This window comes from Marmota flaviventris, chromosome 3 (assembly GCF_047511675.1).
Source record: "Marmota flaviventris isolate mMarFla1 chromosome 3, mMarFla1.hap1, whole genome shotgun sequence".
Lineage (NCBI taxonomy): Eukaryota > Metazoa > Chordata > Mammalia > Rodentia > Sciuridae > Marmota > Marmota flaviventris.
In genome coordinates, this window is record NC_092500.1 from 104,528,394 (window position 1) to 104,545,008 (window position 16,615).

At 46.3% G+C, this 16,615-nt stretch overlaps 1 protein-coding gene across 11 annotated transcripts in view; it reads left to right on the top strand.

Moving 5' to 3' along the window:
• The first annotated feature begins 662 nt into the window (after nt 1–662).
• Nucleotides 663–16,615, top strand: part of Fgfr1 (fibroblast growth factor receptor 1) — a 55,999-nt gene continuing 40,046 nt past the window's right edge. For 3 of the 11 annotated variants that reach the window (XM_071610197.1, XM_071610196.1, XM_071610198.1), the window contains exons 1-2: nt 1,283–1,456; nt 11,503–11,681. In XM_071610197.1, coding sequence (XP_071466298.1) covers nt 11,591–11,681 — 91 coding nt within the window. In that variant the 5' untranslated portion in view covers nt 1,283–1,456; nt 11,503–11,590. Of the gene's footprint in view, nt 1,145–1,281; nt 1,457–2,958; nt 3,047–11,502; nt 11,682–16,424; nt 16,556–16,615 lie in introns of those variants that run through there. The other 8 variants (XM_027939347.2, XM_071610199.1, XM_071610201.1 and 5 more) reach the window with 6 other exon arrangements.

The following is a 16,615-nucleotide window of genomic DNA, read 5'->3' on the forward strand; positions in this document are numbered from 1 at the left end:
GTGGGGGGATTGACCTACTTATGAAAAAAAAAAAAAACAGCTAGTATTTATTGAGTGTGAACTATGTGCTAGGCCCTTTTTAACTCCTCCACTCTGTATGAAAAGTACTATTATCCCCCTTTTACAGACAGGGAAGCTGAGATTTGGAGCGAGATCTTTCCCTCAAGGTGCACAGAATCCAAAGCCCATGCTGCCCTGTGCAACCTCAGGGCTACAGAGAATCCCCACTCCACCCTCCAATTTGCTAATCTGTCCATGGCCTGAAATTCGGGGACCCTTCCAGTATTGCCAGATGGAGGGGCAGGAGCGCCAAAGAACCCCAGACTGCTGGGAAGAGAAGCAGAGCTCCTGGCAGTTCAGTTGCTTCCCCGCTTCTCGGGGGCAGCGGCTCCGAAACTACAAGGCCCAGCAGGCAGCTGCAGGGGGAGGAGGAGGAGGTGGGACTAGCGCCGGGTGGGAGTGAGAGAGCGAGCCCTCGCGCCTCGCCGGCGCACAGCGCTCGGAGCGCTCCTGCGGCCACTGGTGCGGCGGCCTCGGCAGTAGGCGGCGGCGAGCAGGAGCCCGAAAGCTGGTCCAGCCGCAGCGCGCCGAGAAACCCGGGCTGTGCCCAGAGCTGGGCGGCAACATCCGGACAGGACTGAGACTGTGGTTAGCGCATTGCGGTGCCCTCGCCTTCCCTGGACGCGAGCGCGCGCCGCAGCTGGAAGAGCAGCAGAGACCGAGGACTTTTCTCCGGTTCGAGGGGCGCCCCGCAGGGCGCACCATACCAGTGCTGCAGTCGGGCACACCGCGGCGCTGGGGCCCTCTCAGGGCGATGGAGCCGGGTCTGCAAGAAGCGTGAGGCGCCGCCGCTGGGTTCTGGAGAGGGGAGGCACCAGGTCTGGAGACCCCGGGCGGCGGACGGGAGCCCTCCCCCCGCCCCGCCTCCGGGGCACCAGCTTCGGCTCCATTGTTCCCGCCCGGGCTGGAGGCGCCGAGCACCGAGCGCCACCGGGAGTCGAGCCCCGGCCTCGGGATTCTCGCGACCCGGCAAGGACCAGAACGGAGCCCGGGGGCGAGGGGCCGGAGTGGGGAACGCGGGTACACGCCCGCCTGCACAAGCCACGGCGAGCTCTCCCGAGGCGGAACCGCAGCGCCAAGTGAGGTAAGAGCCGCGGCGCCCCCAGATCCGGGGCGGGCTTGGCGTCCCGAGCGGCCCCCGGCGCTGGAGCCTCCTGGCTGCGCGCTTCGCCCGCCGCAGCCCAGTCGCGGCCGGCGCCTCCCTCCACCCTTTACCCGCCTCCTCCACCTCCCAGCTCTGTCCCCAGCGCTCTGCGCCCCCCCTTTGGTCTCCCCTCCCTTTCCCTCCGCGTCGCCTTCTGCACCCCCTCCCCGCGCTGGTCCCGCCGCTCCTCCTGCCGCCCAACTTTTCCGCCAACTCTTGCTCCGGAGCTGGCGAGGCGGCGGCGGCTCCACGGTGAGTCCTAGGAGGGATTGGGCCGGGACGAAGACGGTGGAGGCCCTCTGTTTCCTGGGACTAGGGAGGAGGGCGGGAGTGGGCAGCGAGGTTGTGTGTGTGTGTGTCTGTCTGTGTGTGTTGCATTCCACTCCATCTCTTTTTGGTCCCCTTGTAAGGATTCAGCAGGTAGCTCTGGGCGCACCCCTTAAAATCTGTTGCATTTCTAAGTCTTTTCCACCTCCGGTAAAGTTCGGGGTCCGGATTGGGGCGGGTGGGTGGAGGCATGAGGAGGAAAGGAAGTGGAGGGGAAGGTTAGCATGTCTTGGAAGAGGTTTTAAGGAGGTGTCGTCACCAAATGGCTGAATCTGCTTTAGCAGAGAGCGAAGAAAAAGATTCCCTTTTCCAAGGGGTGGTGATGTTCGTTCCACTTAGACTTTTTCAGAACGAGTCCGAAGTTTGGAGAAGGGGAGGGTGACCAGCTGGTGATGTTAAACCCCATTATGGGGCGGGGGCGGGGGGACATTCAGTTCCTATCTAGTTCTTGGAGGTGGGGGAAGGGGTGAGGATTTTGTATGGTGCGGTCCCCTTGGCAGTGCTTGTTGCTTCTCCGACCCCAGACCCCATTGCCCTCCGCTCCTGGCTCCCGTTATGTTTGGGGTAAGGATGAGAAACTAGAACCCACATTTGCAGATTTTGTGACATTGTAGATGGGGTTCTTAAAACACATACCCTGTGATGCAGCCAAACACCTTTTTTGGGGGCTGGAGGAAACCTGCTCTTCTGTTCTGGCCTAGAAGCTATTACCCCGTTTGGAAAGCATTTCTACGGTGCTTTTCTCCCCCACCCCCTTTCCCCAGATGTAGCAGCCGCATCTGGTTCCGTTTCACCCCACACGGGTACACCGCAGCCACATTATTAACATCCCTCTTCCTCCCCTCCCCCTCTTCTAAATTAAAACTGGGGTTATTCAACTTGTTCTTTCCACCTCCCTCCTTAAAATTACTTGAGACTTGGAAACTAGGCTTTCGGATTGGAGGAGAAAAGAAAGTTACCGCGAGCCCAAGTTATTTAGTATCCTCCCGAACTAAGTATTCTCTGCTGCTGGTGGTGGCGTTTGGGTGCTCTCTAGATTGTGCAGAAAAGACGCATCTTGGGAGATAGGGCCAAGGTTTTCGTCTGTAGCACTTCTGAACGGTTCTTCTGCTAAAGGTGGCCTCTTTGGCTAGGAGTCTGGCCCAGAACCGGGCCTAACCGATGTTTCTGGAACCAAAGCATCGCTTTCTCTCCCCTTTAATTATAGTTGAAGAGGAGGCAGCGTCAGTCCCGGTGCCGAGCCGCCGGACCGCGGCGTCACACGTCTCTTTTCCACTCTCCCCGGAGCTAGCCCGGTGCGCAGCGGCTGGGGGCGGGAACTGTTTGCTGCCAGAGGCGCTCCTTCCTTGTGTGTTTTTAGGGAGTTACTTGAGCTGCAGCCCTCAGAAACTAAAGTGGGGTGTTTTACCATTTAAATAACGGCTGCAGCTATGTAAGCAGGGGTAGGGGTGGAGTGTCGAATTGGATTTTGAATATTCTTTGGGGTAGGAAAGCATCATAGTGTCCAGCCAAGGGGTAAGTTGCTGCAGAGTGGGGAGAATTGGTCCCTCTCACCCTCTCCTTTCTACTCTCTTTCAAATTGAAAACACTTCTCTGGTTTCCTTCTTTGGGCGGTAGTTTTGGAAGCTGTAATGAAATCGCACTTTCTCTAGACATGGTAATTAAGGTGACTTGTTTCCTCTGCAGATGTGCCCTGCCCTTTGCACCTCCGGACCAGTGCTTTTTTTGGAATACCATCTAAATTGTAGAACCTTTGCCTTGAGACTGTTGAGCAGAAAGTGGCCATTTTCCTCCCTTGGCTCAGGCTCCCGGTTTCCTCTCTGAGGCTTGTTTAAAAGCTAAGTAGCAGGGCCCAAGGGACCTGCCTTCGTCTGGCTAATTACCCCCAGGCCCGGGTCATCTCTTTTCCTTTCAGTGACCAAAGACCAGCAAGCTCTGCCATTGCCCTCTGTCTGTCCTGATGGCCTGCCTCCTTTCCTAATGACTTGTTTACATATTTTCCTTAATTTGGTTGGGAGAAGCTAGGGCTGCACTGACTCTCAGGGTACTGGGTGTTTGGGGATGGGGCCTGGCTTCCGCTGGGATGGTTATATACCGCATCAGTGACAAGCCCCTTGAACTATCTGTTGCATTTACTCTTAGTCATAGCTGAGTGTCAGCTTTTTAATGAGAGTCCTCCGGATTGAGAGTACTTTCACTGCCTGCTTTTACCATGTGGACGGAAATGCCCATTTTAGAGATGTTTTCACAATAGGGATTTGGACCAAAGTAGACAATCTTAAGGTGCTTCTTTTCCTTGGTCTCTGGCCATAGAGTATGTTAGAAAGTTCCTTTTGGTGCCTTTTGAATAATAAGTGAAGCACAGGGACAGGAAGAAATGGAAAAGGAGCATCACAGATGTTATCTCTTCCCCCTGGAGGGGGGCAGGGATTAAGAATACATCCAGGAATCCCTAAGCCTGGGCTAGCTTTATTCCTGATGGGCTCCAGAGGGCAAGAAATTGAATTGAACATTGGGTAGATGGACTCCAGCCTTGGGGACCAAGGAAAATCCATAGATTTTTCTTTTAGTGGTATGCTTTTTGTTTATTTGAGGTATTGACCTGAAACAAGACCTCTAATAGGAAATTTGCTCTTGTGAATTTGAGGTTTAGCAGCCAGCCTCTGAAGGCTTTTTTTTTTTTTCTCCCTTGCTTCCATTTCTTTAAATCTCTTTCATCAAAATGGCTGTTAGTTAAAGAGCTGTCTAGGAAGTTTGAGCCTGTTGCTGCTGGAGGAAAAGGAGTTAGATAGAATTGATTCAAACATCTTATTCTGAAAGAACCTCACATCACTTGAGTTTAATTTCCTCTTGGGAAATCTGCCTTGCATTTGTCTTCCCCAGAGCTCTGTAAAAGGTCTGAATGCACCAGGGATGGATGGGAGTCCAGATGTAGAGCTTTAGAGAAGGTTCTGGTGTTTCCAGAGAGGATTAAATACCAGAAGTGGCTAGGATATTTGTTTTTCCCCTCAAAGTTGCATCTTAAACAGAAACCTCTCCTCGTCACCACCACCCCTCTTGCAATAAAGAAGCAATGTTTGTTTTCCCTCCCTCCTGTCCCAGTAAACAGCACCCATCTGGGTGATGCTCCACTAGTATGACCTTTCTTCAACAGCAGGGTTTCATAGATAATGTGGCGCAATTAACATTTCATTCATTGCTAATTTTATATATATTTCTCACTTGCAAGGATACTGGACACTTTCTTGCAGAAACTCAAACAATTAGCATTTCCTTTGGACCAATTAAACTTTTGTAAACTGAGCTGCCTTTTTTCAAAATACTTTTTAATAAAAGTATTTGTTTGCACTCTTCAACATGGAGTAAACATTGCTCACTTTTGGGAAAAGTGACCATTTCTGTTTGTGCTGCCCTCAATTCTGAGGCATCAAGATGTTTAGAAATTTCTCACTTGGTATTCTTTAGAATAAAGTTTGGCTGGCTAACAAGGCCACTAGCTATGACTTCCCTCTGCCCCGCCACACCAATATACTCTATTTTAAAATAGTATTAATACAAGTTGAACATCCCTGATCTGAAAATCTGAAATCCAAAATACTTATGTCATATTGGCATCTTAAAGTTTCAGTTTTCAGATTAAGAATGTTCAATGGCATAAGCTATGCAAATATTCCAAAATCTGAAAAACCTCAAAATCTGAAATAACTTTGGTCCTAACCATTTCAGAAAAAGAATACAGCCTGTGTCAGTTCTTGCTTGATCAGAATTTTTTTCTTCCATTCAGCCAATTAACAAATATGCCAGCATCTGCTATGTGCATACTAGGTACTAAGGGTATTGATAAAGGTTAGTTGGGCACAGAAGGGGATGGGGAATATAAAGAACAATAATAGCAGGCAACACAGGCCTCATGGGAGAGGAGCTGGTAATTTCTTTTGAAAATGTAGGGGAATGGGATCCTGCAGCTACAAGGCCTAGAAAAGGCTTGTGGAAGAGATATAACTTTTTAAGGTGGAGTTCCAAGAATAGGAAAACCCCCAAGCATTGCAGAGGGAGGAAAGGCAAAAAAGAAACACTTGTATAGAGGAATTGAGATGAACTCAACTGCACTGTCCAGTAGAAATAGAACACAAACATCATGTAATTTTAGATTTCCTTGTAGCCACATTTGAAATTAAGTGAAAATTCATGGATGACATCAATTTTGAATGTATTTGTTTAGATTTTAGTTATTTTTAAATTATTAATTTTTAATAATTTAATTCATTATATTTATATTAATATATCATGTTAATATTCCCAAAATATTATCATTTGAACATGTGATCAATATACAAAATTTTGCAGGGGTGCTAAGGAGTGAACCCTGGGGCTTGCTTATGCTAAGCATGTGCTCTACCATTTAGCTATAAATACTCCCAATCCCAACATAAAAAATTAATGAGACACTTTGCATTCTTTTTTTTTTTTTTTTTTAATGCCAAGGGGGGAAAAAAAAAGATCAGTGTTCAAGATCAGTGTATATTTTTCATTCTAGCACATCCTAAGGAACAGTAGCCACATTGCAGGTGCTAAAGAACTGCATGTGTCCAGAGGCCACTGAATGGGCCAGCCAGGTTTAGAGTACAGGGTACATCCTAAAGATAGAGGGTGAGAAATACCTTTAGAAAGGTAGGAAGGTCCCAGGTAGGAAGTTTGGGTCCTCCTGCCATAGTTATCAAAATTTCTGGGAGTACCATCAAAACACAATGTTTAGATATAACCCCTTATGTTTGACCAAGTTGGTACTTTCAAGAGGTGAAAGTGGGCCCCTTGACCCCACTTCCCATTTATTTGATCCTCATAACCACTTGTGATGTAGGCAAGGCAAGTATTTTAATTCCTTCCAACAAGTGGGACATTGAGGCTCAGAAAAGTTAAGTGTCTGTCCCAGAATGGTAAGGTCATAAATGGAAGGGCAAGAATTCATTTGTTAATCCTGTCCAGGCAAAGACTTGACCTGAACTCATAAACTAGTTTTTATTGCATTGTTTATATTATAAGAAAATTGAAATCTCATAAAAAGGATATTTCATAGAATTTTTTTTTTTTTTTTTTTGGTACTGGGGACTGAACCTAGGAGCACTTTACCACTGAGCCATGTCCCCAACCCATTTTGTTTTTTCACTTTTAGACAGGGTCTCACTAAGTTGTTTAGGAAGTTGCTGAGGCAATCTTCAAACTTGCGATCCTCCTGCCTCAGCCTCCCAAGCTGCTGAGATTACAGGTGTGCATCACACCTGGCTTAGAATCTTTACTTTTAGAATTAGGGAGAGATGCAAGGTCATGTGGTCCAGCCCCTGCTTTCCCACCAGACACTGGTCATTTTCTCTTGGATGAGAACTTCAGACACTTTAATGCATGCTGCCATTCAGTCCTCGTAACCACCTATGATGTAGGCGGGGCAGATATTTTAGCCCTCTCCTGCAAGTGTGAAGATTGAGATATTGTGTTCCACCCTTCACTCCCCATTGAGGACCTCTGCACCCAGGCAAGTCAAGCTGTGAATCCTGGGAGTCCTGACTGATATTGGAGAGACTGAAGGGGGCCAGCTGCAAGATCTCTGGGGAAGATGCTGTATACACCTGCAAGGCTAGAGGTCACATATGTCAAGCTGTAACGGATAGAGGCTGTTCCTGAGGGCTTTGGGGAATTCATTAATTAATAGAATGAGAAGATGAGATGGCGGTTCCAAAGATCACAGACAGCACCATGGATGAGCTGTTTGTATCACTGCATTTTCTGCAGGTGTGTGGAATGGGGTGTGTGCCCATTTATTTTCTAATTTCAGGAACTGGTGCCAGGAAGCCAGGTTTTCTTAGCATCCTTGTTTTAGAGGTGAAACCTAAGGCCTGGAGGGGTATAGGTATTGGCTGAATGAGTTGGAAGGAAAGTGTCAGATTAGTTTGACGTACGCTGATCACGGAGCGAAAAGAGGACAGTCTGCAACCAGCCCTATAATTGAAACCAAGCTGAATCATCTCAAGATAATACCACCTTCTTGCTGAGAGCCACGGCTGAGTCTGTATGGCCCCTGGCATTTTGCCAACAGTATTGATTGACAGGCGCCTCTGCCTGTCCGCCTCTGCCGCAACTTTTGAGTTCTCGCACTATTTTGGAGTTCTCGTGGGGATTTCCGGGGATTCCCCGAGAGTTCCCATTGGTTGGGGAAGTGCAGGAGGAGGGATTTCCGGGAGATATAGTTCCGGCTGGGGGTTCCTGGACAAGCCTCATGGCGTGTTCGGGAGGATTTCCCCGGGAGCTGTGTGAAGTGTTTTTCTGCGTTTTAAAAATAAAGTTTGTTCCTGCTTCAGTGGCTCGTGATTTGTGCCCAGCCAGACTGCGGCACCTTCTCCCATCTACCCTTTTTGGATACTAAAAATTCATTTAGTAGGCTGGCAGTTACTATGGGACTTTGGTTTTCTTGAGTTAGATGCATCTTTCTGGGTGACAAGCCTGCATCAGTGAGGTGTATCTTTGGGATATAGTGAAAGGCGGGGTCAGAGATGCCCTCGGATGAGCATTGCTTCTGTGCCAGGCCCAAGGTTGTGCCCCATCCTTATCCTAGACAGCCCATCTGTGGTCTGATTCCAGGGGTCTTTCTGTCCACCAAAGGACTAATAAATACCCTTTCATTTCCAGAGCTAATTCAGATTTGTCCTTATCTACTTGTTTTCTTTATGGTATGAATCCCTTTGAGACTTTATCAGATAGGGCTGTTTTTTTGCCCTTGAGGACCAGGAAAGCACTGTATCACTGAGCTACACCCCAGCCCTTATTTGCATCCTCCGATTTCATCTACCATATGAAAACCGGTGATTTTTGAGCCTCAGTTTCTCCATTGCTTAAAGGAGAATTATACCTTTTATCCTTCTGAAATTTATAGTGAGGAATAAATAAAGTTTTGTAGTTACAAATAATTGTACCTAGTGCAGTTTTGGCATATTGTAATATTCAGTAAATATTCCTTCCATCTCTAGTCCCTTTCCTAAATTTAGAAAAATGAAATAGAAATGTCTACTTTTGGCCAGGTGTGGTAGTACACGCCTGTAATCCCAGTGGCTTGGGAGGCTGAGACCGGAGGCTTGTGAGTTCAAAGCCAGCCTCAGCAACAGTGAGACGCTAAATAACTGTCTCTAAATAAAATACGAAATAGGTCTGAGGATGTGGCTCAGTGGTCAAGTGCCCCTGAGTTCAATTCCTGGTACAAAAAAAGAAAATGTTTACTTCTTTAATATGAAATCATTATGAAATTTTAGTAAGCCTTGGGAGGGAGCAGTGATAGTGCATACGTATTCCTGCAGGCCGAGCACATGCGAAGCCAAGAATTTGGGGTTTTTCTGCCAGCCAGGACTGAGTCACTGAGAGGGGCCCTGCCTGGCTCAGGGGCAGGCAGGGCTGAAGCACCACATTAGGGCATGTTCCGGGGAAACAGATTCTCTGAATAACTTGGATGGTTCCCTGGAGCATTTAGGACAAAAGCCACCTGGAAGAGAGAGATGATCACCCCCCACATAGCCCAACAGTGACCAAAAAGTCTTATCACTTGATAAACGTTTTCAGCAGTGATTTTTTTCTTTAAGACCCTAGGGAGCTGGTTTATTATTTATTTATTTATTTTGTTAAACTTTTTTTTTAGTTGCAGACGGACACAATACATTTATTTATTTATTTATCTATCTATCTACCTGTTTACCTACCCATTTATTTATTTATTTATTGGTGGTGCTGAGGATGGAACCCAGTGCCTCACACATGGTAGGCAAGCTCGCTACCACTCCAGCCCCTTAGGGAGCTGTTTTAAATTTTTTCACTTCAGACCTGGGAAGGGTCAAGGGCTGCCAAGTGTGTGCATTAAACTGGGGCAGGCGTGAGCCATCTTTGAGTCAGCCCTTGCAAGAGCCCTTGACTGTGCAGTGGGATGTTTCCCTCCCACTCCTGTCCTAACTTCTGGATATTCTCTGTCAGACATCAACTGTCACCTTCCAGCATCAAGGACAGCTGGATCCACTTCATGGTTCCACCCTCTGAGGTGCTCTGAAATCCTTTGTAAGAGTGGTGAGGATTCTGGTGTCTGTAAGGGAGGTGGGTAGAACTGGAGATGCCTGTGATTCACACAGTTTTAGAAACAAAAAGAACTCTGGGGGATTGAGAGTATAACTTAGAGCACTTGCCTGGCATCTTCCTTGAGTCCCATAGTTACTAGCTAATTACCTGTGTACTTGGCTCCCATTTCCTAGTCTTTGGTGTGCTCCACATTTCATCCATCTCTCTTTTTCACCAAAGGGATAGTTCTGCAACTGTTTTGAGTGCAGACTAAGAGGTAGTCTGACTGGGAAGATCACCGTAAGGTTCTCCAAGGTACAAGTCTCAAGATCATTTGTGCTGTCAGGTGAGGTGGCATGTGTCAGTAATCCCAGTGGCTCGGGAGGCTGAGGCAGGAGGATTGCAAGTTCAAAGCCAGCCTCAGCAACTGTAAAGTACTAAGCAATTCAATGAGAGCCTGTCTCTAAATAAAATACAAAATAGGACTGGGGATGTGGCTCAGTGGTCAAGTGCCCCTGAGTTCAATCCCTGGTATCAAAACAAACAAAAAATCTTTGTGCTGAGAAGTGAATAGCCTTATGAATGTCCCCAGATGGTTCTGCTACTTTGTGATTGAGTGCTTCATTCCATATAATACTGGGGGAGTCTCAGCATACTTAAGTATCCTCCAATTAATTGCACACCACTTTGTGAAGCCCTCACCCAGCAAAGTGACAGAACAGTTTGGGACATTGATGAGACTGTTCACTTATCGGCATAAACAGTCTTGAGGCTTATACCTTGGAGAACCTCATGGTAATCTTTCCAGTCAGTCTAGCACTTAGTCTACACTCTAAATATAATTGTAGAATTGAACTGTGTTAGCCTTCTGTTACTATAACAAAATATCTGAGCTAATCAATTGAAAAATAGGATTTAAAAAAAAATATTTTTATTAGTTATTGATGGACCTTTTATTTGTTTATATGTGGTGCTGAGAATCAAGCCCAGTGCCTCACACATGCTAGGCAAGTGCTCTCCACTGAGCTCCAGCCCCAGCCCACTAGGACGTTTATTTCGCACACAGTTTTAGAGGTTTCAGTCTGTGGTTGGTTGGGTCTGTTGCTTTCGAGCATGGTTCACCTTACAGCTAGGAATGACCTGGATTCTCATAATCCCCTTCAAGGTCATACCCATGATTACCTAAAACCTCCCCTAGGCCCCAAATATTTGGGTTCAGGGTGCAGGGGAATGTCTCACTGTGTTGGCCAAACTGGGCTTGAACTCTGAATCCTTCTGACTCAGCCTCTCTAGTAGCTGGGGTTGTGAGTAATTGGAATAATAGTTGTGTGCCTAGCTTACATTCTACTTCTTGAAGGTTCCACCGTCTCCTAGTGGCACCATGCTGAGGAACAAGCCTTTAACACATAAATGGCCTTTGGGGAGCACTAAGCTTTAGCATGAATTAAAACAACCCTTAGCCAGAAGTGGTGGCATACCTGTAATCCCAGCGGCTCCAGAGGCTAAGGCAGGAGGATCCTGAGTTTAAAGCCAGCCTCAGCAAAAGCAAGGTACCAAGCAACTCAGTGAGACCCTATCTCAAAATAAAATACACATAGGGCTGGAGATGTGGCTCAGTGGTTGAGTGTCCCTGAGTTTAATCCCTGGTACCCCCCAAAATAAAATAAAGTAAAATAAATAAAACAACCCTTAGTCTTATCGAAATCTGGAACCTCTGATTAAATGTTGGGATAAGCTCATAGTTCTCTTCTTTGTACCTTAAGGAGTAGTTACTGCTTCAAGCAACGTTTTGGTCAGGGTGACCATGTGGCATGTTTTACTTTGTTTTTCTCTGTGCCTCCCCACCTCTCAGACCCTCTTAACTTTTTGTTTTTTTCTTTCCCCAGAGTCAGCTTGAAAAGGAGAATCAGGCTCAAGGTGGAGTATCCATGGAGGTGTGGAGCCTTGTCACCAATCTCTAACTGCAGAACTGGGATGTGGAGCTGGAAGTGCCTCCTCTTCTGGGCTGTGCTGGTCACAGCCACACTCTGCACTGCCAGGCCAGCCCCGACCTTGCCTGAACAAGGTAAGGCAGTAGGCTGAAGGGTTGGCCCAGACCCCCGAGCCTTTGAACAGGCTGGGCTTGCATGGAGGTGATGTGATCAAGTAGGAAGGCTCCTTCTTAGGTGGAGCAAAGGGCTTCCTTCCTGTAGCAGAGATGCTTGGGATTCTTAGGCTGGTTGGGCCTGGTTATAAATCTAAATGACTTCATTAGAGGTTGGGGTTGTGAAGTCTGGTGACATCCATCCTGAGTTGATAAGATGAGGGGAAAAAATCTGATTGGCACCTAAGAGCTGGGTCTTTATCCTGGGTGGTATATAAAAATATATAATATATATATATATAAACCGCTAGATGGTGCGACGGGGACCAAGTAGCCCATGAGTTTTGGTTTAGCATTTGAATTGTACAGCAAGGGACATTGTAGGATGTAAGAGTTTAATAATAGCCTCTGACTTATAAAAAATTGTTCCAGGGACTGGAGTTGTAGCTCAGTTGGTAGAGCATTTGCCTTGCATGTAGGAGGCACCAGTTGCTGATCCTCAGTGCCACATAAAAACAAATAAATAAAATAAAGGTATTGTGTCTGTCTGCAACTAAAAAATTATATATTTAAAAAAAATTGTTCCAAAGACACATCTTCTATAAGGGTTGGTGGTCATGATGACTTGCCTGCCATTTTGCCTTTCTTGAATGTGTCTCTCAGGCCCTGTTTGGGAGCCTGCTGAGTGGTTTGCTTTGGAGATGCCCTATTTGAGGGATTTCAAAGAGACTGGGAACTGGGAAGCAGGATGGAGCATAGAGACCTATAGTGTGTTGGAAATTCATAGAGATTATTAGTAAGACTTGCCCCCCTGCTCATGGGGTTTGCACAAGTTATGAAAATACCTATGGGAGATTACAAGTGCTGCATACCTGATAGCTTTTGAGAGACTTTGTGAGAATTAATGTTTTGGCATTTGGGGGGACTTTGAGACTTGGTGACTGGTCACATAGAGAAAGTTGGCAAGCAGTAGATGAAAAGCTTGGGTGCTTATGATGTGGTGGCTGTATTTACAAGGCCATCAGTCTAGGCTATCAGGGACCCGTTTTAATGATGAGTGATGGGTGAGAGAACATGTCTAGTTACATGATGCTTGGAAGGAGCAGGGAAGGTTGTGTGAGACTTTCTGAAGGTGTAATAACTGGAGCAGGCATTCTGTAGGACCACAGGCAAGATCTGAGCAAGAGCATGCTGGAGACCCAAAGTGGGAGAGTTTATCTTTGCCCACAGGAGTTAACCATTAGGTAGAGACAAGTACAGAGAAATAAATGCAAAGTATACTGTGTTTAAATTACACATTGGAGTTATAATAAAATGCAGTGGGGGGGTTAGGGTTGTGGCTCAGTGGTAGAGTGGTTGCCTCGCACGTGTGAGGCATGGGGTTCGATCCTGAGCACCACATAAAAATAAATAAAGGTATTGTGTCCATCTACAACTAAAACAATGTTAAAAAAAAAAAAAAGCAGTGGGAATGCAGAGGAAGAGAGGAGCACAGATCATCTGAGATGGGTAAAAAGTAGGGGTCTGGGAGAGAGAAGTAAAGGGCTTTCTGTGGAACAGCATGAGTGAGGGTACAGAGGCATAAGATAAAATTGAGAATAGTTTGCCTTTTGGTTAAATAGTTATGGGAAATAATACCTCGGAAAATTAGATTTGGCTACCATATGAAAGGCTTCCATATGCCTCGCTAAGGAAACTGTACTTAAAATGGGTAGGTGCTGGAAAATTTGAAAAATTTAGTGACATGTTCCAGCTTTCAGAAATTGAATTTGGCCATTGAATTTGGACAGATGGGAGGAAGAGGTTAGTTAGGTGGACCTGTTTTCATCTTGCTCTGCCACGTGATGGCTGCATTAACTTCCTTTGCCAAATTCGAACACAGTAAGCCTTAGTTTTGCCCATCTATAAAATGGGAAGGGTAAAAAAGGATTGAATGCAATAATCCAAATAAAGCACGTAGATGGAAAGTGTTAGCATTTATTACTGCTGCGGCCTCTGTTGACAGGGTTGTTTTGAATGTCTAGTTGGAGTGAGATCGGGAAGTAGGATGGGGGCTGTAAGATTGTAAAGGAAGGAAAAAAAGTAAAGACCCTCCAGAAATAGAACCTAGGGGTTTCAGTTGGTAGAATAGCAGCTCTAGATGACTAGAGACAAGACAAGATGAAAGTAAGGGAGTGAATCCGCGTGTGGGAGGTTACGGGGAGCAGAGAAGATGGTGACCAGCCACTGTGTAGCAGGGGAGTCCAGGAACAAGGAGGACACGGATGAGGGTTGAGAATGTGCTTTTATGATGGACCCTGAAGCATTTTCTTTTTCCTTTTTTTAACTTTCTCCAAGACTCTTTGCCCAAGAATGGAGATTAGAGAAAATGAATTCGTACAATTCTTTGGCCTAGTCACTTGAAGGCCGGAAGAGGGTATGGAGCAGGGAAATGTGAGCTAAAGGAGATTTAGATGGGCTGTGGGGCTGGAGGAGGAGGGTCATTGAAGCTGCTGGTGGTGGATCCTATCTAGGAAAGGAAACAGGCAGGGATGGAGGATAGAGCCAGGGATCTGAAGGTCTTGATGAGGACAAAGTACAAGCTCTGAGAATAGAGGGAGGAAGAGAGGGGGATGGGGGCTGTTGGGAAGCTGTAGGCAGTCAGGACTGAGCTTATAAAAACGTTAACTTAATTGAGGTATAATTTATGTAACATAAAATGTGTTGATTGTAAGTGTATGGTTCCACGTGTTTTGTTGGTTTGTTTTTGTTTTTTGGTACCTGGGATGGAACTCAGGGCACTTGACCACCGAGCCACATCCCCAGCCCTATTTTGTATTTTATTTTGAGACAGGGTCTCCCCGAGTTGCTTGGCGTCTCACTGTTGCTGAGGCTGGCTTTGAACTTGCGACCCTCCTGCCTCAGCCTCCTGAGCTGTTCAGATTATAGGCATGCGCCACCGCACCCGGCTCCATGTGTTTTTATAGAATGTGTGTACACCATGTAACTACTACCTCAGCGAAGATATAGAACATTTTCATCACCCCTCACCGTGCCCCTCTTCAGTCAGTCCCTGGGCAACCTCTAATCTACTTTCTTTCACCATAGGTTAGTTTTTCCTGTTTTAGAATTTCATATGATAAAATTACATGCTGAGTGTGTATTCACCCGTTGATGGCCATTTCGGTCATGGGGTGTTAGTCTGTTTTCAGTTGTTATAGCAAAAGACCTGAAATTGGATACTTATAAAGAAAAGAAGTTTGTTTACCTCATGGTTTTGGAGGCTGAAAGTCCAAGATCAGGCCACCCACATATTTAGCCTCAGGTGATGGCCCACCTTGCAGTATCACTACATGGAGGGTGGGTCACCAGGGGAGTGTATATAAGAGAGATCATATGGTGAGATAGGGAGACCAGGGAGGGGCCTCTTTTTATTAACAAGTCTCCAGGGAACTTACAGGTTTCATGAGAACTACATTTAATCCCTTATGAAAGCAGTGACCTTCACTAAGCCCCACCTCTTAAAGGTATTCAACCTTTCAATATTGTCACTCTGGAAGCCAACCTGCCAACACATGAATTATAGCAGTTATGAACAATTTTGGCCATTTTTAATAAAACTACTGTGTTCTGAACATTCATGCACAAGTCTTTATGTTTTTTCTTGACTACCTTCATTTTGATTTCAAGTGCACTTCTTCTTTTTTTCTTTCTTTTATAGTAATGGAGATTTGGCTCAGAGCTAGTCTACCACTGAGCTACATTTCCAGCCCTTTTTAATTTTATTTTGAGACAGTGTCTCACTAAGTTGTGAGGCTAGCCTCTAAATTTGCCATCCTCCTGCCTAAGCCTCTCAAGTCTAGGGGATTACAAGCATGCACCACCACACCTGGCTTTGACTCCACTTCTTACTCCCTGTTGACTCTTGGGACAGTTTTCTCTGCCTTTCTATAAACTCTGTTAATAATGAATATGTGCTCATAAGGTCATTGTAAAGATCAAATGAGACTGTCTGCACAGCTCTTACACAGAGCCTGGTACACAGTAATAAATGGCTGTTCTTAGTACATTTTCCCGGGACCCAGGAGTCTACCCCATATGGTAAGGGACATGTGGTCTCCTGGGGCAACTTGGAATGGCCTAGGATGTAACAGTGGAAAGCCATGGGACTTGGAGAACAAGTCTGGTGAAGGAAGTCCCTTCCTAGTGTGGCACTTTTATCCCTCACGAGCTCTGTGGTACGGCACACTGCCCTGCAGTGTCAGAGAACAGCTGTGACTGTGACGGGTTAAGAGAAAACATATCTTCATGCTTTGTGAACTTTAGGGAACTTTACAAATGTTAGATATATTGTATAGTCTTGGCCCTACTGGTTATTAAATAATGCTGCTATTGTCCTCAAAAAACACTATAATCTGTGTATAAAGGATTTGTCCCTAAACTGAAAGCAGACTACCCCAAACCCTGCCTGCATTGAAACCTTTTCCCCCCATTGGAAAGGCTTTGTGCTGTAAGTGTGTGTGTGGTGTGTGTGTGTGGTGTGTGTGTGTGTGTGTGTGTGTGTGTGTGTGTTGGCAGCCCCTCCCCCAGCTGAATGCAATACTAGCAGTCTGCAAATGCTCCTAAGGGACTGGGGAGGGCCTGGAGTTTCTGGCTGTCCTTGGAAAGTTGATTTAATAAGGGTTCCAGGAAAACCAACCTCCCTCCTTCCCTCTCCCTCTCCTTCCCATTCTCTTGTGTGCCATCTTACCAAGTACAAGCTTGTTTCAGATCAGGCTTTGAGGTTTGCGGGTGGACTGAAGCTGGATCACAGGCCGAGGGGTAGAATACCCCTTTCAGAAGATAAGCACCAGCTTGAAAGACATTCTGAGCTTGAGGTGGGCTGTTTCCATTTGTTTTTTCCTCCTAGAATAGGACTTGAGGGGAACTGTGAGTGG